General features: G+C 40.4%; 1 protein-coding gene across 3 annotated transcripts in view; it reads right to left on the bottom strand.

Annotated features, from left to right (window-relative positions):
* The window catches only part of TESK2 (testis associated actin remodelling kinase 2), a 53764-nt gene extending 29906 nt beyond the window's left edge, over positions 1-23858 (bottom strand). Inside the window, exons 1-4 of one of the 3 annotated variants that reach the window (XM_028733658.2) lie at positions 23566-23858; positions 13950-14257; positions 5533-5654; positions 564-612 (exon numbers count right to left, since the gene is read on the bottom strand). In XM_028733658.2, coding sequence (XP_028589491.2) covers positions 564-612; positions 5533-5654; positions 13950-14171 — 393 coding nt within the window. In that variant the 5' untranslated portion in view covers positions 14172-14257; positions 23566-23858. Of the gene's footprint in view, positions 1-563; positions 613-5532; positions 5655-13949; positions 14258-23565 lie in introns of those variants that run through there. The other 2 variants (XM_028733659.2, XM_028733663.2) reach the window with 2 other exon arrangements.
* Between the last annotated feature and the right edge of the window lie 1366 nt (positions 23859-25224).

The following is a 25224-nucleotide window of genomic DNA, read 5'->3' as shown; positions in this document are numbered from 1 at the left end:
TCATACGAATAACATTAGATGTGGCACAAGATGAACAAACTACAAGTGTGTTCTGACTTCTGGAGAATGTCCTTTTAGATTAAAAGCTGCAGTTTGTGACCAAGCCTGGTTGTTAGAAACCAATGTTGTTTTCCATCTCCCTGTTAATTCCATTGTGCTCAGAAATGACATCCCACTCAAATTTATAAAGCAGCATAGGAATTAAATTACTTGAACACCGGAGATGCTCTTAACACATCCTTTCTTATATTCTACTTTGGCAAGGAAGGGCTGTGAAATTTAAATATAAACTACAATAATATTAAAATTTGAACTAGAGTATATTAGAAGTTCTATAGGTGTGGTAGTAGCATAGTATGCAATGACTTAAGTAATGACTTGGTCTCCTACTTGATTCTAATAAGGAATGTGTCAGTGAAAATTAATTATACATGACAGGTGGCCTCCCAGCCTCTGCTTAAAAACCTCCAAGGAAACAATGTTTCTAGGGACAATTACAGATAACCCAACTAGTTCAAGGGAAGTACATATGATAAATAGCTTGGTACTTTATACAGTCATACCTCAGTAAGGGCATGCAGTTGTCCTTGATGTACACAGACGCCCATAAACCTATAAAACAGGAGTAAACAGCTTCTTAAAATGGGAAACAGACAGTGCATTTTGTCAACTTTAAAACAAGTTACTAGTGCATCTGAATCATTATGTTAATAGCTGCTGCTTTAAAAATACAAATCACTAAGTATATTAGTTTCTGTCTAGCACTAGTATACTGAACCAATGTAGTTGAAGATGGGGAGTAGTTTTCTAAATTCTGCCTATTCCTAAACATTTGTAGGATTTGGGGTGAGGACAATACTAACAAACACAACCTTTTACATTCATACATACAGAAAAAGTTTGGTGTGGAGAAATCAATGCTGTGTCTTAAAGTAGAAATGGACATCTTAACAAAGTGTATGTTTGGCCTGGCCTTAGCAATTGTCTAGCTAGATTTTATATCTACCCGGACATTAGTATTGGTATACAAAATCTGGATTATGAGAATAGCAATGAAGATACCACCAAATGTGATCACACTGCCAGAAAAGACCAACAAATAAACTGCTAAGTTTTCTATTCAGTTAAAATATAGATTCCACATGCCATAAAGGCTTAGGAATCCAATTGTTTACAGTTCATCTCACAACTGCAAAATGTTATCAGTTTTAAATAGGACTTTTATGAAAGTACCTTTGAGTTATGTCATGACATTGAGCTATGTCATAACTGAAAATGGAACAATAGTTTAATTTATAGTATGGGGCAACTCTGGGACTTTATTTAGCATAAGAAGAAGTGAAAATGCACAATTTCAAAAATAAAGACCACAAGATGCCTGACAAAAGGAATACTGTAAAACTGACTTATGGAAAGTGTTCATTTATATATATATATTTAAGTTCTGTATGATGCAAGAAACATGTGGTAGAATGTAAGCTGCTTTTGAGTAAACTTTCAGTACTCTTACCTATTAAGTGTGTGTGTGTGTGTGTGTGTGTGTGTGTGTGTGTGTGTGTACGTACAGGGATAACTTCATAAAGAGTTGAAGTAAAACAAGCAAATAAGCCTTCAGCTATGAAAATCTGTTTGTGTTAATAGAACAAATAAATAGGCTCATTTCTATCTTATCCAATATACAACATTCTGCCTTCAAATGAAATAAAGCATAAAGAATAAAGCTACTTCAGACATTATAGCACAAGGAATCACACATGAAAACTAACCAGCAGACTGACTGTATGGCAACTTTGCAGCTACCTGAAGGCATATCAGAGTATTTAAAAGGAAAGGAAGTTAAGTTACAGAACACAAATCTCAGAACCACTTAAAAAAAAAAGCTTGACAACACATTTTTCACCTTCAAAACGTAACTTGTGAAAATAGCAAGTGCTGACCATTAGTGAAAGTTATGACATCTCATACTTTACTTTTTCAGCATTCCTAAAGTAAAAAGATTTCCATAATAAAAGACAAAAGTGGAAAGGACCTAACAGAAGCAGAAGACATCAAGAAGAGGTGGCAAGAATACACAGAGGAACTATACCAGAAAGAAATTGATGTCTCATATACCCCAGGTAGTGTGGTGGCTGACCTTGAGCCAGACATCCTGGAAAGTGAAGTCAAATGGGCCTTAGAAAGCATCGCTAATAACAAGGCCAGTGGAAGTGATGATATTCCAGCTGAATTATTTAAAATTTTAAAAGATGATGCTGTTAAGGTGCTACACTCAATATGCCAGCAAATTTGGAAAACTCAGCAGTGGCCAGAGGATTGGAGAAGATCAGTCTACATCCCAATCCCAAAGAAGGGAAGTGCCAAAGAATGCTCCAACTACCGCACAATTGCACTCATTTCACACGCTAGCAAGGTTATGCTTAAAATTCTACAAGGCAGGCTTAAGCAATATGTGGACCGAGAACTCCCAGAAGTGCAAGCTGGATTTAGAAGAGGCAGAGGAACCAGAGACCAAATTGCAAACATGCGCTGGATTATGGAGAAAGCTAGAGAGTTCCAGAAAGACATCTACTTCTGCTTCATTGACTATGCAAAAGCCTTTGACTGTGTCGACCACAGCAAACTATGGCAAGTTCTTAAAGAAATGGGAGTGCCTGATCACCTCATCTGTCTCCTGAGAAATCTCTATGTGGGACAAGAAGCTACAGTTAGAACTGGATATGGAACAACTGATTGGTTCAAAATTGGGAAAGGAGTACGACAAGGCTGTATACTGTCCCCCTGCTTATTTAACTTATATGCAGAATTCATCATGCGAAAGGCTGGGCTGGATGAATCCCAAGCCGGAATTAAGATCGCCGGAAGAAATATCAACAACCTCAGATATGCAGATGACACAACCTTGATGGCAGAAAGTGAGGAGGAATTAAAGAACCTTTTAATGAGGGTGAAAGAGGAGAGCGCAAAATATGGTCTGAAGCTCAACATCAAAAAAACGAAGATCATGGCCACTGGTCCCATCACCTCCTGGCAAATAGAAGGGGAAGAAATGGAGGCAGTGAGAGATTTTATGTTCTTGGGCTCCATGATCACTGCAGATGGTGACAGCAGTCACGAAATTAAAAGACGCCTGCTCCTTGGGAGAAAGGCGATGGCAAATCTAGACAACATCTTAAAAAGTAGAGACATCACCTTACCAACAAAGGTCCGTATAGTTAAAGCCATGGTTTTCCCAGTAGTGATGTATGGAAGTGAGAGCTGGACCATAAAGAAGGCTGATCGCCGGAGAATTGATGCTTTTGAATTATGGTGCTGGAGGAGACTCTTGAGAGTCCCATGGACTGCAAGAAGATCAAATGCATCCATTCTTAAGGAAATCAGACCTGAGTGCTCACTGGAAGGACAGATCGTGAAGTTGAGGCTCCAGTACTTTGGCCACCTCATGAGAAGAGAAGACTCCCTGGAAAAGACCCTGATGTTGGGAAAGATGGAGGGCACTAGGAAAAGGGGACGACAGAGGATGAGATGGTTGGATAGTGTTCTCGAAGCTACAAACATGAGCCTGACCAAACTGCGGGAGGCGGTGGAAGACAGGAGTGCCTGGCGTGCTCTGGTCCATGGGGTCACGAAGAGTCGGACACGACTAAACGACTAAACAACAACAACAAAGTAAAAAAATCCAGGATCCATTAAAACCCACTTTATTTCGCATAGTGGAGCAGAAACAAAGTCTGAAAATAATCCAGTTCCTAGTTTAATGAAAACGTGTTAGCACCAGCACTCCTTGTTGCCTTTCACTGCTGTTGTCCCACTAATTTTTGTGCATTTCCTATGCATACATACTTCCTCTTCTTGGGGAAAAAAATCTTGCACCCTAAGAAAAAGCACCACTCCAACAGAGCACACACCCATTTATTTATTTTTTATTTTCTTGCATTTCTATCCTCCATTCTTCATGGAACTCAAGGTAGCATACGTGTGGTTTCCAGGCAGTCACCTATCCAAGTATTTACACTCATACACATACCTATGCAACAACGTGCCAAGTGGGGAGGGGGAGAATCTTGAGGCAGGAATATACAAATATGTTTATGTAAGATGGAAATTTATATTTACTCATTCCCCTCTGTAGATGCCTCTGTCCATTTGCATTAACAAACAAACATGGAACTGGAAACCCCATCTTGGCTTCAGTTCCACCCTAGCCGCACAATTTTTGAGAAGAGCTGTGGTTCAGTTATAAGTAACTGCATGCAGAAGGGCCCAGGCTGAAATCCTGAAGAGCTGCTATCAGGTCTGACTCAGCGTTAAGGCAGTATCCTATGTTCCTAGTTCCCAAAAGTGCAGTGCTAAGCACTTGAGTAGCACTGCACAGAGTCAGCCATTGGAAATGAGGAAATTAGACTGCACTTCATTCATATGAACAGTTTTAGTTAACAGAAGTCACAAAGCTCAAAGTATACAGATGCAATTGTAATCCCATTTTATAAACTCATTTGTATGAATATATTTTCCCCATTTTCTCATTTAAATACAGGTTTAAATGGAACTGCAAAACATATTTCCTATGGAAATGATATAAGCAAGATAGATGTTTAGAGACTTCAGGAGCTTGTCACTATCAAAGCAGTTGTTTAATCATGCTAGAAAAAGAATACTGATTTAAAAGATGACAGTGGAGTCCTAATAATTTGCATGACTATTTCTGCTCAAAATGCCAGTCATCACCACAACACATGTAGTAATATTATGTTTTGCAATGCTCTATTTGTGCAAAATACTTGCATTGTACTGTAACAAATATTCCACAACAAGCACTACCTCAAATGTCATTTCAGAGGGGTTTCATTTAATTTTACAACCACTTTGTAAAACTGCACACTGCCATGTCTCACCCACCTCAAAGTCTATGAGCTTTGTCCAATGCTCGAATCACTACTTCACACAGGCACAATGCAAATTAAGATTTAAACAACTAATATTTGTAAAAATAAATTCTTCGGTGGCATGCAATATAAATAAAAGTCTCCCTGCACAAGTTTAAACACCGTTACCCATTTTAACATAAAGAATATAAGCCAATCCTCTTGTGCTCCCCTATGCAAAAGTGATTTATACATTTATAGTACATAAACTTGCAGACACATCTGCTCAATTTGCATTTTATCAACTGCAGATGACAGGGCAGCTGTATTAAGTTTTTACTCAGAGCAGTCCCACTGAAATTAATGGACCCATATTAGTTATTAGTCTACTCTGAGTAAAAGTTAGTGGAATACAACACATAATATTTAATTAAGAATGCAGAAGGCCAGAAGAAAGCTAGTAAAAATTATTGTATAGGCTAATAGAAATGTATTTGGAATCAGGATGAGTCTGGGAATAAAGGGATAAACAAGAGTCTAACCACTGATCCAAAACTTAGCGCCGAGAGAATATTCAACTTTACCTCCACAAACTTGAAGGATCATAAGAGATGGTACATGAAACTTGATCTGCATTCCCACATACAAATATACACCCCACCTTTCTTACTTTAATATGTTTGGATGTGAAAGTCTATTCATGAGCTGGACTTCTTTCAGCATATTTGCTCTGTTGCTGCTTAGTGTGTTCATCTTCAAAGCCATAACCTGATCAGATACTTTGTGCCGCACCTAAAAGACAACCCCCGAAAAAGAAGCTGTGAGTCACACAGTGAAAATGAATGGAAACAGTAATAGGCCTAGCAGATTTCAGTAAGTTAAAATTACATTCTCTAATTAATCACCTTCTACAGATATTTAAAAGCATTTCTAAAACTTCAGAGATATGCTTATGTAACAATGGATTCCTTGTTGGTTCTCTTCCACTTTCAAGTAGACTATGTTAATTTATAGTAAAGCTGAGTAAGGGGAGTCAGGGCGGAGGAAGGGGGGCAGGCCGCCCCAGATGTCACCACTGAGGGGGGTGACAAAATGCCAGGCGGCACTCACCGCAGAGCCTGCAGCGTGCCCAAGCCGCACGTCTCTCCTGGGAGACGTGGTGGCTTGGGCGCACGCAGGCTCCGCGCTGCCCAAACAGTTCACCCGCTGCCTCCCCCCAGCTGCAGGGTGACTGAGTGGGAGGATGCAGGCAGACTCCAGAGGCCTTGTGGCACCCAAGCGGCTTCCTCCGCAGTTGAGGGGAGTATTGCCAACACCCTAAGGCTCCACATAAATTGTGCTTTAAGTTAACTTACCCTTCTCTATTCCAATTTTGCAAGTGGTCAGAAGTGTTTAAGGCAGCTCTAAAGTTGGGGTTGCATCCAAGTAAGTTTCACTCAATGAAATTAGTGGACCTAAATTGCCGGTAGTCATGCCCATTCATTTCGATGGTTCTAATTTGAGCTGCACTAACACTGGATAAAACCCTTAATCTTTAATCGCATGGAAGATGCTAGAAATGGTCCCTACATAATGAAGTTTTCACATCAGCACCATAACATGTAGCAAAAGCCATTACTTCATTCTTTTGCAGTTCTACAAATGAGGTCAGAAAAATTGGGGAAGTCAGAAAAACTTGGAGAAAGTTGTGTCCCTCTTTTCAGTTTTTCCCCTATTTGTTTCTGCAAAATTGGGGGAGGGCAGAAAGCAATGGAGGGGGGGGATCAGCCCCCACATCTGTGTCTTTTCCCCCAGGCTTTGATATCTCTATGCAATTCTTCCAAAAAGAATCACAGGTTGGCCAGTGCCACAGCAAAGAAAATAATCCACATGTAGAATACCTTGTCTGACCCAACTGCACTAACTTCCAAGTAGTTTCTAGGCTCAATTCAAGGTGTTAGTTTTATCCTATAAAGTCTTATACTGCTCAGGACTTCATACCTTACAGAATGCATTTTTCCATACGAGCCCAACTATGCCCTGAGAAGAGAACCAAAGGCCTTTCTATGAGTGCCCTCTCCAACAGTTGTCTGAAGGGTGGAGATGAGGGAATGAATGTTTCTCATCTTCAAGATAATTTAGTGTTGTTGTTTTTTTATTTGCAGCAGTTTGTTGTGCCCTCTTCCCTCTTTGGGGGCTATTTGTGGTGGTTAGACTTATGTTAGGGGATAGAAGGATAGCTTTTATGGTTTGATTGCCTTTTATTGTGCTTTACTTTTAATTATTTTGTTTTTTATCTGTAGTATAGTATTTCACTACTATTTTTAGTCACTTTCAGACTCTTGAGCATAGCAACCAATAATAGTAAGTGGAAGAATTTCCAGTTTCTGTGACACACTGTAAATAAATAACAGACAGACTTGAATCAATCCTGCGAAGTCCAAAGTTCTCAAATCAGAGTTACCAAATTAAGTCATTTATAGGACTGAACAACAGAAATTGTCTGAGCAATAAAAGTAAAAAGTGCAATAAGCACATAGTAATCTAAAACTTAGCATTAAGTTATAACCAAATAAGATAAACCAAATCAAATCAAATTGGTTTTCAGCACTGCAATGCTGACCGTATAGAGTGAAAGGGAAGGCTTCTTTGCATATTCTGTGTTATTGGCATTTACACTGAACGAGACCGTTTTAACCCACCCTGATTTATGTAGAGCCTTGAAAAACTTGCCCAATACCTATTCTTCTCTTGTTTCCTGGGTACTGGTTGTTTTTTTCACAAGCAAACTGCTTATAAACAAACTTGGAAACAGTAATGTAATCAATTAACTAAACATTTGCTACTCTATTTCTGCAGTAAAATCCTTGATTGTTTCCATAAGTGTGTACATACATTTATTTTGTCCTACCTATCTGGTCAAATATATTGTGCAGGTTTTAAAGTTCCTGTAGTTCTACACTATATTTCCCACTATACATAGCTTTAAGCCAGTGAAGCACAATTTGTATATTGTCCTATATCAAGATCCGCATACCCAAGAAAAAAGCTAGCCTGCCAAATATTTTAGAAGCTTAACTTTTTAAAAGTAGCCTGAAGACATGCTTAACAGAAGATCAATTTTATGTGCATCTTCTTCTGCTGGAACTGTAGCTGAATTTATGTCAAGCCTTGCCCCCCACCCCACCCCCCACAAAAATCTAAAAAGAAGATGGAGTGCAAGTCATTCATCAGTAGGATACTGGCAACTAGTGCTGGAGTAGACTAATGAAAAGCACATGCATATTAGCAAAAGCATTATTTGTGAAATGACTTCTTGAGAAGAAATTACTACATTGCTACTGCTCTGCATGCAGAATGGGGTGAGGGGGATCTCTGCTTTTAACTTTGTGATAAATGTAAATGCTTTCTATAGCATGTACAGAAAGGAGCATGCTTTTATATTAGAAATACATTTGTCAGTATTTGTTAAGACATATCACATATAAAATGCTGAATATAATCCCTATGTTCTGCAATCATGGGAAAAGGAATTTAAGTTATTGACTTTGGTTTAATCTGCACAGTGTTCACTTTCCCCTCAATGTTTCTGGGTTATTTCAACAAATAACAGCACTGTCAAATGAAATGCTGAGGAGAAAAAACAGTACACAGACTATCCTCACTTCTTCAAAAGTTCATCAATATATAAAATAGCTCCTGCCAAACACATCTGCAGAAACTAGAAAAAACAAATAAGCATTATATCAACAACTTTTTTTTCTTTTTAGAAAACAGGAGAAAAATATTGGTCTCTAAAGCAGAAGCCATTTATATACTGGTTATTAAAAAAAGGAAATTCAATTTACAATCATTTTAGTATATCTCATAGTTAAGCAATTTGAGAATTCTTGTTTATACTAGGTAATCAGATGAGCAAGGGAAGAATAGTAAAAAAAAGGTAAAGGTACCCCTGCCCGTACGGGCCAGTCTTGCCAGACTCTAGGGTTGTGCGCTCATCTCACTCTATAGGCCGGGAGCCAGTGCTGTCCGCAGACACTTCCGGGTCACGTGGCCAGCGTGACATCGCTGCTCTGGCAGCCCAGCACAGCACACGGAACACCGTTTACCTTCCCGCTAGTAAGCGGTCCCTATTTATCTACTTGCACCCGAAGGTGCTTTCGAACTGCTAGGTTGGCAGGCGCTGGGACCGAACGACAGGAGCGCACCCCGCCGCAGGGATTCGAACCGCCGACCTTTCGATCGGCAAGTCCTAGGTGCTGAGGCTTTAACCCACAGCGCCACCTGCGTCCCAAGGGAAGAATATTCACCTCCAATTTAGAACCCTTTCTTCTTAGTTATATGCCAGACATACTGAAAGGATAAATATAAAAAAGACACCCCATCAGACTGACAGGTAAAGGAAGGATGCCAAGGAAACCCAAAGAAAACTGTCTTTGAGCTACTTTACACCTCTCCAGCCTAAAGAATACAAAAACTTCACTAGAGTTTTTCTTCACAAGAATTTAAAAAGAGGAAAGTATTTGAGCTGTACCAACTAGTGGTAGGGGTAGCTGGTTACAAATGCCTATTGCTGTGCATTAAGTATTACAAGGCAATTGCAACTTACATGAGGGTTATGTTACCAGGGGTTGGGCATAAAGGCAAAATCGCACAAAGTCAGAATGAGCCTTGGAACAGCCCATACTGTACAAGATATGGCAAGGGAAAACCCTTCACAGAAACAGTTTTTAAACCTGCTTCTGAAGGTTGTAGACCTCTCAGGGAAAGGTTGGGCAACTTTGTACAGTACTGTACTAGCTTAGCGAGCTTCTGCTCACAAAACTTCGAATGCAGCTAGATAGAAATTATGTTGGACAGTTTGTATACCAGGCTACTAAAATTTCTTCCTTTTCACAGTATTAGCATACTGTATTTTGTTTCCACAAACTCTGCTGTGAAGCATGACACATAAATGAACTGATGCATTGAACTAGGAAACTTACAGGCTGCATTATTAGATAAGGAATTTCAATTGGAAGCCTGCTAAATATTTAATTTCATTTTCCAGTGGATTTTAAGTGGTAAAATAAGACATTTAACTGTAATTGATGGTACACAACATAAACATGCAATTATGGAGCCATTCCCCTCAGGGAATTCCCAAGATCAATGCATATTAAAGTAATCTATCCTGGTGACCACAGTAAAGCATCTCTATTATGGTCACAAAAGCCACAATTAAGCACTTGCTCATTTTTTACACAAAACTAAGTTGATTTAGAAGATTTACACTTAGACAAGTCAATAAGGATAAAAATATAAAATGTTCCTTGAGTTACCAGTCATTTAAAGGATTGCTTTATTTGCTTTTAAATGTTTTTATGTTGCTGGACCTGATGATTTATGAGAGGGAGGTATATAAATACTTTTATAACCAAAGATAAGCACATAACTTGTAAATCACACCAACAGAGGTTTCCACAGCAACAAAAGGGGAAATAACTTTCTTTTTAAAAATAAAAAATGCCTGAAAAGGAAAACAGAAAGCACACACCCACCCCAAATAGTCCTCAGAAGATTGTCCCTTTTAGTTAGATTTAAGAGGAAAACCCTCCTCTTCAAATTCTGGAAACAATTCACATGAACTTGCCCAAGCAAAAAGGAACAAACTGTGGCTGCAGGATGTTTACATCAGCAAACCTCATGTTCCAACTGTCAATGTAACCACCTCTTCTTCCCAATCTGTATTAGCAACTCTTATCCAAAACATAACATGCAAACAAATTACAGGACTACCCACTCTGCTTTTCAGAATGAAAGCAAAATGTGGAGAATAGAAAACACAACAGATTCCACAATTATTAGGCTGAGTTCAAATAACAATTTTACCCTATTAAGCCTCACTGTATTCCAAGTTTTCAAAATAGTGCCTTTTCTTCTTAAAATCACATTGTATAAGAAAATACTTGGCATTTTCCCAGTCATTTTAAACTTGTACCACATTTCCTAAATAATACATGTACAATGTTCTTCACTTTGATTACAGCAAGACGCTTTTCTTTAAAGCAGTTACTTAAAAAATAATACTTCTTTAAAGCAGTTAACTAAAAAATGATGCTTCTGTCCTTGAGATGCATTTCCTGTAAATGGGAAACTGCAATGCAGGACCTTTCAACTACTGTATACCCAGGTGGGACAACCTCTATGGCCTTGAAAGATGCCTAAGATTTTATTTGCTTTTATATCATATTTTAAAAGTAACTTCCCAAGAGTAAAGTTAGAGAATCTCAGTCTAGCGCATAATACAAATCCTCAGTGTACTGATTCCCAAATGAAGTTGATTCCTTATAATATGTAATGTGCATATTATGCTGTATGACATGCAGTCATTCAGCGGTTGCTGCTTTGTCATTTATTTTAATTTGTTCTCATATTTCTTCCCCCGCCTCATCTTTAGCTATCTCAGTTATTAATTCAGTGTTCCCCCTCCCCCATTCTCATGCACAGAACACCAAACTATGGTTCACGAAAATCTGAAAATCTACAAGTGCTTCCCAAAGTTAATCTAAACACATACACACACACACACACACACAAAAACACATATATGACTGGACAAGAAATGTATAAAGTCTACCATTTCAGAGTAGACTACACTAAAATCCAAAACTAGTCTGCTCAAACAATGATTCTTCTCCATGAGCTGTCAGGTCAGAATACAGAAGGAAAATACATAATTAAAATATAAAAGACCCAGTAAAGAAGATTTTTAAAGGAGAGGAAACTGCACCACTATTCAAACCATGCATAACATCTCCCACCACCCACAACTGGTTATGCCAGCTGCAGCTGTTGAGAGTTCAGGTCCAACAACACGTGGAGGGCCACAAGTTATCTACCCCTGTTCTAGTAACTTTCCTCAATTATTTTGAGCAAGTAGGCAATGTTCAAATATGTTGTTTTTATTCTTCAGTGGATTGGAATAGGTCATAAGTGGAAGTTCCTATTCAAATAGATGGTTTGACAGTTTTTTAAAAAGAAAATAAATAGCTCCAAGATGTAGAAGCAGCTCGGACCTTCATTAAACAATGAAAACTCTGAAGATAACGTGGTTCCCTTCTCAGATATTGGTAGCAATTCCTTTGACCAATAAATGAAGTAAAACAAATGCAAAATGCAACAGCAGGGATCCAAAATGACACATACAGTATTCTTGCACTCAGGTGATTTTTCTCTTCCCATCCCCACCACCCTCAAAACCTTTCATGACTGAAGGACACTCTGGAACACCAACTCACATATAAGACATGAGCAGCTGCTGCTGAAAAGCAGCATTTTCTTTCCCCAACATGCACAACTGTGCTTTTCCAGACACACAGGGAGGTGGGAAGTTTAGTGCTTAGACCTGGCAAGTGTATGCAGTCATGTTTCTGTGTCATGAATTCCTACTATGGTTTGTTTTAACAAAAAAGGACATCGAAACAAAACCTGAAGGCAGAGGCAGCCTCCCATAGATGTATGTGTTGCTGGATAACATACTCAGCACAAACTGCACTTCCCAGATGGCCTGCATTGTCATGGGTATGACCCAAAATATCCAGAATCAAAAACACATGGAAAAGCCTTGCTTGTTCTGAACATTTCTGTTTTTCTTTGAAAAAGGAACTGGGCATATGGCAGCTCTCTTTAAGCTCAAGCATTAAAGGCTTTTGTTGTGGAAGCTAAAAGCTCCACAGTAAGTTCTCCCCACATACCCATATTATCTACACCTCATCAACTGCAGTTTGCTTTAAATATTATTGCCATTACTAAATGCAACAAGATAACTGGAGTACACAATAAATTCTATATATGGGCAAAATCCAGTTGAGGATTATTCTGTTTTCTCTGGAGGAAGCATAGCATCACAATTTTGTATGACCAAGGACTGCATAGTACACAAGCCTAGGCCAGAGTTTAGTTTTATGAAGTAATTTTCACAATAGATAGATACTATGTGAAGCTTCAACACAAACTGTAATGCAATTAGAACAATATATTCAGACATTATAGAATGTCTGCTGTAAATCAAAATTTGAGTAGGTAAAATGGCCATGCAGAAAACTTGTTAAACTTCTTCACCTCAATTAACAGTGGACCATGTAGATAGAGAACTTAGCTTATGCCACTCCCACATCTGCTCTAAGTAATATGTATTGCTATGCCATTGGACAAGATAAGAAAAAGAGTGAGAGTGAGAAAGTGAGAGTTCAATGACATTAATGGGTTACTCATACCACAGACCAAGGTCCTGCAGCCTCAATCCTTGTAATTAAAAAGTGGCAAGGGGCACACTTCAAATAATTCTTCTTACTGACCAGAGGCTAAAGGTGCATAAGAAACTAATCCAGTCAGTAAAAAGGGAAGATTGCAAGATTGGCTTATTTCCTCAGGCAGTCTTATCATCTCCTCAGACTTGTAATGTTTTGTCTATAAAATGTAATATGGTCAGAAAGTGCGGTTTTGTATTGCAACTTAAACTTGCAAAGGAAATTTGAATTGTCTGTCTCATGGAGTGGTCCAGTAATGAGATATTATTAAACCATTCTTTGAGGTAGAAAAAAGACTTGAAGATCATAATTCATTGGGCAAGATCTTATGCTTATGCTTAGCTGCCAATTCATTCTGATCCCAAGTAGTGAAGGAGAATATATGTTGTTCTTTTGGATTGCCAGCTGATGAGGTTTTAATTTTAACATCTTTTCTCCCTCCTGTTTTTACAGTTTCATACGCTTTAATTTTTGGCCTGCAAGTCACCTTGCTTCAGTCTGAAAAATAGAGCTAGATATTTAAATAAAACATACACATTTCTGCAAGCTTTCCAACTTAAAAAATCTAAATGTATTCATGTATTTAGTAGAGATATGTTACTCAGCTGCCAACCAGGTGTCTCATCTCACTGTACTTTAAGCTTTCCAGAAATACTCATAGATGTTAAATATTCCAAGGCATTTAAAGTCCCTGTTACTCAGTGATCTTAGGCAAAGCACAGTCAAAAGACCAACAGCAAGAGAATATTCATTCATAATTTGTTTAATTACTATATGAAAAATAGGGAAAGAGGAGAATTAAGGTCAGTCTACTCACCTTGAACACCTCAGAGAAGAAACCAGATCCTATTTTCTCACAAGTAAAGTCATCAAGTCGTGTAAGTCTTGAAAAGGCACTAATCAAGGCCTTGTATGAAGAAGTCCAAACTCTGCCCATCTGGGACACGTTCCCATCGCCTCCGCCACCCCCATCAAAATCTTCAACGCGCTCCAAGCGTGGTGGAAATCCTGCTATTGAATTTCGCTTACTCCGATCCATCTTGCAAACAATATGGTTCCTTTAGGAAGAAGAGGAGCTTTCACATCCTAGGTGCTCAATTTGTTTTTCTTCTCTCTGGCCGTATACTAAAAATGAAGGAAAAAGAATTGAACCATTTTCTTGTCCCAAATCTATTGATAGAATGCTCAAGATGAAGCTATAAAAGTATAATTCTACTTGGGTGGATGTGAAGGGGAAAAGGTGCACAATGCTTCATCCCAGGTTTGCAATCAATCTGTGGTCAGAATTGACTAGGGGAGCAGAGAAGTTAGCTTTGCAAAACCTGGGGTACCTTTTCTTTTAGTCTCAAAAAAATCAATAACATTAATATCGTGAACTACAGTCATACCTCGGGTTAAAGATGCTTCAGGTTGCGTCCTGTGGCAACCCGGAAGTAATGGAACAGGTTACTTCTGGGTTTCGCCGCTCGCGCATGCACAGAGGCTCAAAATGACGTCACGAGCATGCGCAGAAGCAGTGAATCGCAACCCGTGCACACGTGGGTTGCGTTCTGCTCAGGTTGCGAACGGGGCTCCAGAACAGATCCCGTTCGCAACCAGAGGTACCACTGTAATGGGATACTAAAGTGTTGCATATTTGCTTGCAAGGTTGAACACAAATGACTGCTGCCTTCTCTTGTCTTTTTGGCATCTGTTAAGGATGTTCCTCTTTCAACAAACCTTCTAAAATCTTTATACTAACTGGTATCTGTTTCAGTTCGAACAGGTTTTATGTGTTGTTATAATATATGCAATTGTTATAAATGTTTATATGTGCAACTGTTTCATTATTCTCTAAGTCACTTTGGGATTCCCTACAGGAAGAGATTCATAAATGAAAGAAAATAATAATTTATCCTTTCACACACAGTGTTTAACTGAATTTTAAAAATGTATGTTTATCTTCAGATATTAACATTTTAAACTTCTAATTTCAGAATGTGCTAGATCCCTGCACCCCATTCCAGCTAGAGCACGATGAGTAGTGAAGCAATCCTCCACACACATATCTTAGCATGGTGAGGATGCAGTCAGTCCAACATAAAAAAGGTAAAGGTAAAGGACCCCTGATGGTTAAGTACAGTCAAAGGCGATTATGGGGTGCAGCACTCATCTTGCTTCAGGCTGAGGGAGCCAGCGTTTGTCCACAGACAGCTTTCTGGGTCATGTGGCCAACATGACTAAACCGCATCTGGCACAACGGAACACTGTGATGGAAGCCAGAGTGCATGGAAATGCCATTTACCTTCCCATTGCAGTGGTACCTATTTATCTACTTGCACTGGTGTGTTTTTGAACTGCTAGGTTGGCAGAAGTTGGGACAGAGCAATGGGAGCTCACCCCATCGTGCAGATTCAAACTGCTGACCTTCTGATCAGCAAGCCCAAGAAGCTCAGTGGTTTAGACCACAGTGCCACCTGCTCTCTGCAGCTGTGCCTGTGCTGTGCTGAGATCCCTGCTTGCCTCAGAGATTCAAGGGAGAGCTCTCTCAAGAGCCAGCAGCAATGTGTTGCACTACTGATCCGTAGTTGATATTTTCACCTGAAGTTTACAGTTGGGAGTTTTTTAGTTTAGAGAAAAGACGGGGGGGGGGCATAACAGAGGGTTGTAAAATTATACATGGAGTGGAGAAAATAGATAAGGAAAAGGGTTTCTTCCTCTCTCATAGTATTAGGATTTGGGGGCATCCAATGATGCTGGTTATTAGAAGAGTCAGTACAGACCAACGGAGCTATGGAATTTGTGATGGCCATGAATTTGGATGGCATTGAAAAAGGATCAGACAAATTCATGGAAGATTGTTAGTATTTTTCAAGAGAGATTAAAGGGCACACTGGAACTTCAGGTTTGTGCAATTAAAATGAATTAAAGCTCTCTGACTAGCACTACAGATCCACTTTAAAAACTCAGACTTTCTGCAGATTACTAAGTGATGAGGAAAACACATTGAAAAGTGTAAGATGAACAAATGATGACCAAGATATGTAAGCAGAATGAAATCTCATTGAGATAAAACTGCCCCATAAACAAATCAGAACAAGTGTTCAGTAAATACCAGGCATAGTCTATCTGCCACATAAGCTTTGTGCAAGCAGATTAGGGGGAATGCCAAACAAGCAGGTGGACTATAGGAGCCTTAAGGCCATTAATGGCTACTAGCCATGACTGCTATGTTCTATCCCCACTGTCATAGGCAGTACGCCTCTGAATAGCAGTTCCTGGGAATCACAAGCGGCAAGAATGCTGTGGCCCTCATGTCCTGCTTGTAGGCTTTCCTTAGGCATCTGGTAGGCCACTTTGGCCTGACCCAGTAGGACTTTTATTATGTTGTTACCTAGAAGCATTGTAGCAATTGACTCACAAGGCCACTCAACCACTAACCTAGCGGTCACTGCCATGATGCCCATGAAGGCCTTATCTGGTGCCCCAGAATTAAGAATGATCCTCATATTCCCAGTTTTCATTTTAAATAGATTTTATAGCATTTTCAGAATAAGAGATATGAGGTAAATACCCAGACACCATTATTTGCTTTTGTACCAAATCAGCCTGTTCGACTCTTTCCATGCTTTACTAGCCCCACCGTATATATTTGGTCACCTTGTACATTTCGCTGGTAGTGGGGAATGCTCCCTATTGTCAATAGAAAGCAGCAGCAGCATTGTATTTGAGGGGGGAATTCAGTATTGTTTAATCTCCACAATCAGAATTTCTGGGGGTAAGGAGCAGCAATGACTATACCCACCCTATTTTTGGGTTTTGCCATGCTCACCTGCCCCCATGGCAGCCAAGCAGTATAGAAATGAAAATGATGGTGGTGGTGGTGTGTTATGTCTCTCTTCCTTATGGTAGCCAGAGGTATCACAACAATCAATCAACATAAATATTGTTAAATCTTGTGATTGATGACCACAAGACTTTCTCAAAATTTAAGATGTGAATGCTGGTCTAAAAAAGTTAGTGCCCACTGTATTAATCTATTGGATTGCCTTGGTATGTCATTTATAGGTAGTTTATCTTGCTTCCACCTTTCTCTGTAAGGCAAGGGAAATTTTTCACCCACAAATTATCACTTTTTACAATGCTTTGAAGATGCGGTATCAGCATCTTCTACATCTTACCTCTTGTGAAGTATTTTAAATGCATAGCCTCTGTCAGTGATTAACTGCTTCTCCAAAAAGAAAACTCCTGGTTTTAGCTAGCGCTATCATATTTCTCACTTCCCACAGATGGAATCAGTCCCAAGAGGTGACCTTCTTTACCCTGTACTATTCTGGTTCAGGCAGAGCCTGTCACTACATAGTGTACTAGTTTGGTGGAAATTAATTCACATTATAAAAGGACGTCTCACATTAGCAAAGCAAAGTCTAAACCCAATAAAGTGACCAGGCATCAACTTTCTGAATGGAGCCAGGGAGTCTCAAATTTATACTTCACACCAGACAGACTGGTATTTTTAATCTTGGAACGTAGTTGTGGTGCAAAAACAAACAAACAAAAAACCTCACACAGAATTCATTCCTTCAGTGCTTGTGCCAGTTAACATGTAGGGAACTTTCAACTACTATAACCATATTAAAGAACACAGTTACAATTGCCTATTCTAATTCTCTAATCTGGACCTAGCTTGCCTCCCCAAGAAGACTCCCCCCAAAAAACTGAATTTCACATCTCTTTAGTGTTTAGGGAAGCTTTTAATATTTGATGTATTACAGTATTTTAATATATATTTTTTGGAAGCCGCCCAGAGTGGCTGGGGAAGCCCAGCCAGATGGGCGGGGTATAAATAAATTATTATTATTATTATTATTATTATTATTATTATTATTATTATTATTATGCAACTGAGGAAGGTGGAAGATGGATTAATGTGTCTTCCAAAAAGTTCTCCCCAAACTACATGCACTATCCCCTTATTCACTTCTACCCACCCAAAAGTTTTCATACTTGCTCAGGCCCTGCACCCATGACACCTAAATGTATCTTTCATGTTCAGAGGCAGTATATACCAAATGCTACAGAAGAACAGGGCTAACCGTGATACAGTACTCTCATGACCTACTTGAATTCCCAGAGACGTTTTATTGGTCACTGCTGGAAACAGGATGCTAAACTAGAAGGAATACAAAGCAGTGATAGGGCCTGAACCCCAAATTTACTCTTGCAATACAACATCTATTTTACGTAAGACAAGCGAATGTGTTTGACACAAGTGAATTGCCCAAGGCTATGAACAAAGTACTGTACAAGGCAAATGTGAGGTCTATGCTACAAACATTAAATTCCTCAAATCAATTTCCCTTTTAATTTACTCTTGAACACTTATTTCCTTCTGCTTTCTTTAAACCCATTTTTCTGTTACCACCTGCCTAACTCTTCTTATATGCAACCACTCTTCTCTTCCTACAACTTAAGAAAACAGGACAGCATAAAAGTCAAAGGGCATCAGTTGTCCAATCAACAGCTGTGCACCAGCATCCTGATCACCCTCCCACCTCTACAATGCACTACTCAGTGCAAGTCAATAGGGGCCTGTAAATCCTTTTAGCATTCCTGTACATGCCCTGATAACTCAGAGGCTGTAATTATTTTAAAATATTTTTCCCTTCAATTTGACAGATTTTAAAGTGAACACGCTTTTCAGAAAGCTCCTCGCTAAATTTTATTTTATTTCAATTATGTGACTGCATATCAATTTCCAATAATTTTAAAAAATAATATTTTTGAATGACAAACCTGCCAGCATATTGGACATACTGTAATGTTGTAATTACTCAAATGTGAAACTCATAAGATGGCTTTCAGTCAGTTACAATTACAATCTCCCACTCTGCTTTGTAAGGTTATGGGATGAATGAAATAAAATAGTCCACATAAGCCATCCTGAGCACCCTTTAAGGAAGATAATGTACCAGGATAAAACAAATAAAACCAGGTGTGTTTATTTTTTTTATTCCTCTTCAATCTTGTGTTCCTGTTCAAATATGCCTATAGTTACAGCATATACTAATAAAAGCTAGCCATGTGGTTTACTCCAGAAGGGAGAGAGCAGAAGTTCTCCAGAAGCAGTTGTAGAGCACAGAAATACTTGGGAATGCCAGTTCTTAAATGGGAGGTGTATTTGTGTGTAACTTTCCTACCAAGATGCATGAAAAGAGCTGACATTTTACAGAAGAGCATTCTAGACTTCAAAAATATTTGACTGTGATCAAAGGACAAATTAAGCCAACTTTTTGTTTTTAGACCCCTGCAGTAATCTCCTTCCTTTGTGTTGTCTGGAGCTAATGGGAGCTGTAACCCAAAACACCTGGAGGGCAATAGCTAACTTAAACTATTGAACAGTTCAGTGGCCCATCTATCTCATTATCCTGGCCTACACAAGATGCTTCAGGTAATTCCCATTCTGCCTGCCCAAAGTGCAGGCCAGCAGATATAATGCCCCAGGGATTTCCACCAGCTGTAACCTGTAGAAAACCCCAGACTGGGTATTCCAGACAGAGAGAGATTGAACATGTCCAGAAATTTCTAGTTCCCAATCTAGGCCTGACAGCCACACCAGAGCAGGTTTTACCTGGTCCCCACCTTCCATTGCAGACAGCAGGGGCAGCCGGGCTACGGATGCAACAGTGGTTCCATTCCTCAATCACACCCTGCTGCTGCTCAGCCAGGGTTAGAATAGCTCTGTCAATTTTAAAAGGAACCCATGTCTGTAGGAGTATTACCAGCATAAGCAAATCTAAGGCAACAAAAGGATTCATTGCAGAACCAGAGGAAAGACAAACTTTCTGGAAAAATGAAAGTATGAGCAGAAGCCTAGCCCTGTGGGTAAGGAAACTGGACAGATAGTGCTTTGTTATTCATCCACACAAGGAACAGTCATTGTCAGCTTTTATTTTTCAATTTACAGGATATCAGAACCTAACAAAAGCCACAATGGAAGCATGACAAAGTCAGTGGACATAGCTTATTCAAAATATTTTTGTTCTCTTGAATTACAGCTTACAACAATGCAGACTTGGGCACCTACAGAACACTTACAGAAGTGCAAACATAGCAATTTAAACACAGGGTTGTATCCAATGTTGTCTGTGCATAAGCAAAGCAGACTTCTGCTCACACAACAAGACTTCACCACCATCTCTCTCCCCTGCACCTCCAAACCTGCTCTGGAGGGTTGGGAAAGAAGAGAACATTGCGCAAGCCAAAGTCCACTTGCACAACACTGTATTCCATCCATGTGCTACAGCTAAAGACATTATTAATAAGAGTTATACACTTCAGTCATTTGAAAAAAATAATAATAATAATACAAGTGAACAGGCAACTTGTTTGATCATTGGTGAGCAATCTTATCTAGCTCATGATTTATAGAGGAAAGGTGCAATCTATATGCATTTACGTCAGCATGTGTTCTGCTATCAAGATGCAAGTCCGCAAGAGCCTTTCCAGACTTATCCTTTAACTGACAAATAGTTGTTGCAAGATATCTTTCCCACAGCTAGCACTTCAACTGCAGGAAAGTCATTCACACAGGAGTGATCCGTAACTTTATTACTCCAGCAGTCCACCTAATGGTTAGTGCCCACAACAACTCTCATGATGGAAATGCTCTACATACACTGTATCATTTTTTAAAAATTAGGCTGAACCAGGCATAGGCAAACCCGCCCTCCAGATGTTTTGGGACTACAACTCCCATCACCCCTAGCTAACAGGACCAGTGGTCAGGGATGATGGGAGTTGTAGTCCCAAAACATCTGGAGGGCCAAGTTTGCCTATGCCTGGAACAATACTTACTGCAGTGATCATTTAACTTGTTTAATATTACAAACTTGGAAACACAAGCAAGCTACCTCCCTACGTATTTTTTGTATTATGTATAATATGCACTCTTTTTTAAAGGTAAAAGCAGTGAACAGGCAATCCCGCCAGAGCACAGCTTCCCTTATGTATCCTATGAGACATGAAACTGCATTGCTGGTGCTGGACTGGGACTGGAATATAACATCAAAACTGTTTTCCTTTTTTAAAATCACCAGGAAATGCTCTAAGTTACACAAAGCAAGGCTTGGCTACAAATAAGGACCTCACAAGTGACCAATCACAAGATACAGTTAGAGATCACATATCTCACCAATTACAAGAAACTGGTGACAGATAAAAGAATATAGCTGTTACCATTATGTCCTATGACTATGTTAGACTAGATGTATTGAATCAGATCCAGGGTCCAGGCCTTATGCTCTTAAATACGAGTGCATAGTCAGGATTGTTTAATACACATTAGTTATGCTTTAACTGTGAAGAGGTCCCAAGTATATGGTCTCACTTTCTAAATTAAAAACATTTCAGTAGAACATAGATGCCCGAGAACAGTCGACTGCTGATTTACATTATCAATCCTCTACACAAAGCTGTTTCTTTTCTAAAGCATCAATTTGCAAAACAGTATATAAAATGCAAATTCCCTGTGTGCATATGCAAGTAGTAATTCCAGACAGAAACCAAAATGCCAACAGAGAATGGCCCATTGTCCCCTTCCTATTCTATTGTTATTGCAAATGTTTCCTTGGTGGGATTTTTTTTATTTTACTCTTGCCACAACCTATCATATATATTAGGAAACAAATTCAAATAGCCAAGTTTTCATAGAAAACCAGAGTACAGATTCTTAGATTAGGAAAAATATTTATACAGTATCTACACTTTTGCAACCAATATTGTCCTTTAGAACACCCGTCTACTATCATATTCCCTATAACTATTCTATTCATTTTCTCCACATCATACTTATTTTACATCACTATCATGCCATCATTTACTTGCCTTTTTCTAAACTAAAAAAGTCCCAAATAGTGTCATCTTTCATCATAAGGGAGTTGCTCTATTCCCTTTTCATGTAGTAGTTTGCCTCTAAATGGAAGTGAAGCAAACCACTATTATAAAAGAATGCTTAGATGAACAGTATACTTGCTCAGAAAAGTAATACATCTTACACTAAATATTGTAGAATATATATATATTTAATATAGCCATTATTCTTTAATATGCATTTCTTTAAACTCAAGAGAAATGGCAGAAAAAATGTTATTGAAATGGTGAGACATGTGACACACACTTCACCATTTTCACTCTTTCACACCAAGAACAAACAATGAAAGTATTTATGATGCATACACTAATGTAAAAGGCCTTTGAATGCCTTATCTCAGGTTTTAAATTGCAAAAGTCTTATTTACTTTGTAGATCTACAAAGCAAGGTAGGGCTGGAATTCAAGTGCAATTCAAAAAAATGTTTTATTCAGAATTGCAGATACTGAATTCTATGTAGTTTTCTAACAAATAGAAAACTTCAACAACAAACTTTACAAAAACTATAGGAACAATGTCAAAGAAAAATAGAAAAAAGTGTGTCAACTTCAGAGGCAATTAATCAACAACCTAAATAAGTGACAAAAAGTATATAGTCCTACTCTACATACGACAGTTTATTATACCTTCCATTAAAAGCAAACCCATGTGCAACATAAACAAAGACAAAACGATAATTAAACCATCACAGTGAGCATTCAACTTTCCCAATTCAAGTAAGAGCAGCCCTTTTCATGGAAACAACTACCCAGAAGCAACAGTAGCAGAGCTCTGGGATTAAGCAACGCTGGATATTTCCAATTGCATCTTTCAAAGCATCCCAGCAAAGACAAACCTTCTGAACCAAAATCAGTAAGATGATGAGATTCATTACTTGAAAAGTTCTGGGCATTAAACGGCATGGTGGAGGCTGGCAGAGAGAAAAAGAAAAAGGCGAGGAAGTCATCTCCCCCCCTTCCCCTTCATCATCTTTACCTCACACCCTCAGCCAGGTGGCTAAACACTCCTCCATCTTTGACCAGTTCCTGCCATTGGGGACCAAAAGAAAAGCTTTGCATTACTTTTTAGGGCTTTTTTTTTAGGGAAAGGAGAGAGAATGGGAGTTCTCCAAAGTGCTGTCAAACTACTAAAGAATCTCCTCGCCCTCGTGTTCCTGCCCTCACACTTTTCCTTCACAATACTCCCACAAAATACACAACTCGGGACAGTCCCCCAGCCTTCCTCTACCTAAGAGGCCCCCAGCCTCGCTCCTCAGGCTCCCGTCTTCAGGAGCTCACTCTGTGACAGTCATGTTCCTCAACATCACCACAAAGGGGGTGGGAAGGGGAGGGAGCGTTTTCCACGCTCTTTCCGCGCCTCAGAACTCGCTGCCGTCCGGGGCCCCGTCCTCTAATCCCATCCCCGCTTCCCGGCTCTTTGTCACCCCCCTCCACAACCCCCCCTTCCGCATCCCACGCGCGAACCAGCCTCTCCCGCCTCCGCCCCCACGAAGCGCCCGCCGCCCGCACCTCGCTCTTCTTTACCTGCCTCAGAGAGGAGGGGCGGTGGGCTCCGCGCACCCAGAAACGGCTCATATTCACCCGCTCCTTGGGAGGCGACTAAGACTCCAGCAGCGCTTCAGCCGGGGAAGGAGGTCTAACGCCCCGCCGTGAACGTCCGGGCGGAGCGAGGGGGCGTAGAGACAGGGCGACCCGGGACTCCTTCCAGAGGGAACGGCAAGGCTGGGCCGCAGCGGCCTCAGGCCCTTCCCCACCCCCCCGCCCACCGTCCTCCGCAGCGCTGAGGAAATGAGACGGCGCACTTTCACACCAGTCCAGCGGCCGCTGCAGACCAACTGAGTCGCCTGTCTGGCTCGAAGCCACCACAAGACGGAGAAGGGCGGAGCTAACCTTCCTCCCTCTGCTATATCCGCCAATCCGCATGGACTGGAGTCTGATTGGCGGCTCACGCGGCTAATCATGTCGAAGACTTAAGCACGGTCGAGGTGTGGGTCGCCTTTTGGTTAGTGAAAGAGCGCTTGAGTGACAGGCCAGCTTGACTCAAGCGCAACAACAGCTTCGGCCGAAGCCAGCGAAAGGGCGGGGAAGAGCGAACGGCGGAGGGAGAGGAGAAGAAGGCGGGTTGCTAGGGGAGCTTCAGAACTATTGGCCGTCAGTCAAAGGCGGATGATAAACAGGGCGTCAGGCCAATGAGAATGTGCTTACCAGAGACTGCAAAGCCTGGGAGCCAATTCCAAACTGTTTACCCGGGAGGAGGGATAATACAGCTGTCAACACGGGCTCAGACCTTAATTAGTGCTGAGAGACAGTGAAGAGTCATGAACTGCCTGGGCGCTGGACGGGGGTGGGGGATGGGGTGGGATCAAGATTTGCTGAGTGGGCGTTTGGATATGCAGCAGCGTTTCTAGTAATAAAAACACACACGTGCACGCGTAATAATAATGGTTAATTTGTGTATTACTGTGTCATGAGATGCCCAAAATCTTCCTGACACAGCACATGTGGAAGGCGTTGAGGCATTGCTCCTGGTGTGTGCAAGTTGCCCAGGTCTCACTGCCATAAAACTGTGCGCTCAACACATAAACCTGGTAACCCTTCATCTTGGTATTGCCATAGTTGCCTTGCCCACATTCCCAGCATGTTCACACTCCTGTCTCTGCAAGATCTACACTGGCTTGGTCATGTCCACAGAATGGAAAATGGCAGGTTCCCCAAGGACGTGCATTACAAAGGTGTATGCAAATGTGACAAGAAGGCTGGCAACATTAACTGTGCTGTGTGGTAATCCCTTGCAGACGACCCACAGTGCCTGGAGACAGGTCGTGTATCCACAGCAGTGATCAGTCAAGGAATGATCACTGGGAGGAGCACAGAAATAAGAAACACCATGGTACAGCTGCATCAGCACAACCAGATGCCTTCATCTGCCCCACCTGCACCAAAACATGTCTCTCTCATATCAGTCTCTACAGCTGCATCAGCACTGTAACCCTCCAATGATCTGACTTCACCCCTGAAGGTGCACTCTTCCATTGTCTCCTGAGACAGAAGGACAGCAACCAACTACAGTGGTACCTCGGTTTATGAACTTAATCCGTTCTGGAAGTCTGTTATTAAACCGAAACTGTTCTTAAACCGAGGTGTGCTTTCCCTAATGAGGCCTCCCGCCGCCGGTGCCCTTCC

Source organism: Podarcis muralis, chromosome 5, assembly GCF_964188315.1.
Source record: "Podarcis muralis chromosome 5, rPodMur119.hap1.1, whole genome shotgun sequence".
Taxonomy (NCBI): domain Eukaryota; kingdom Metazoa; phylum Chordata; class Lepidosauria; order Squamata; family Lacertidae; genus Podarcis; species Podarcis muralis.
Note: the sequence above shows the minus strand (reverse complement) of the source record. Positions and strands in the feature narration are given on the sequence as shown.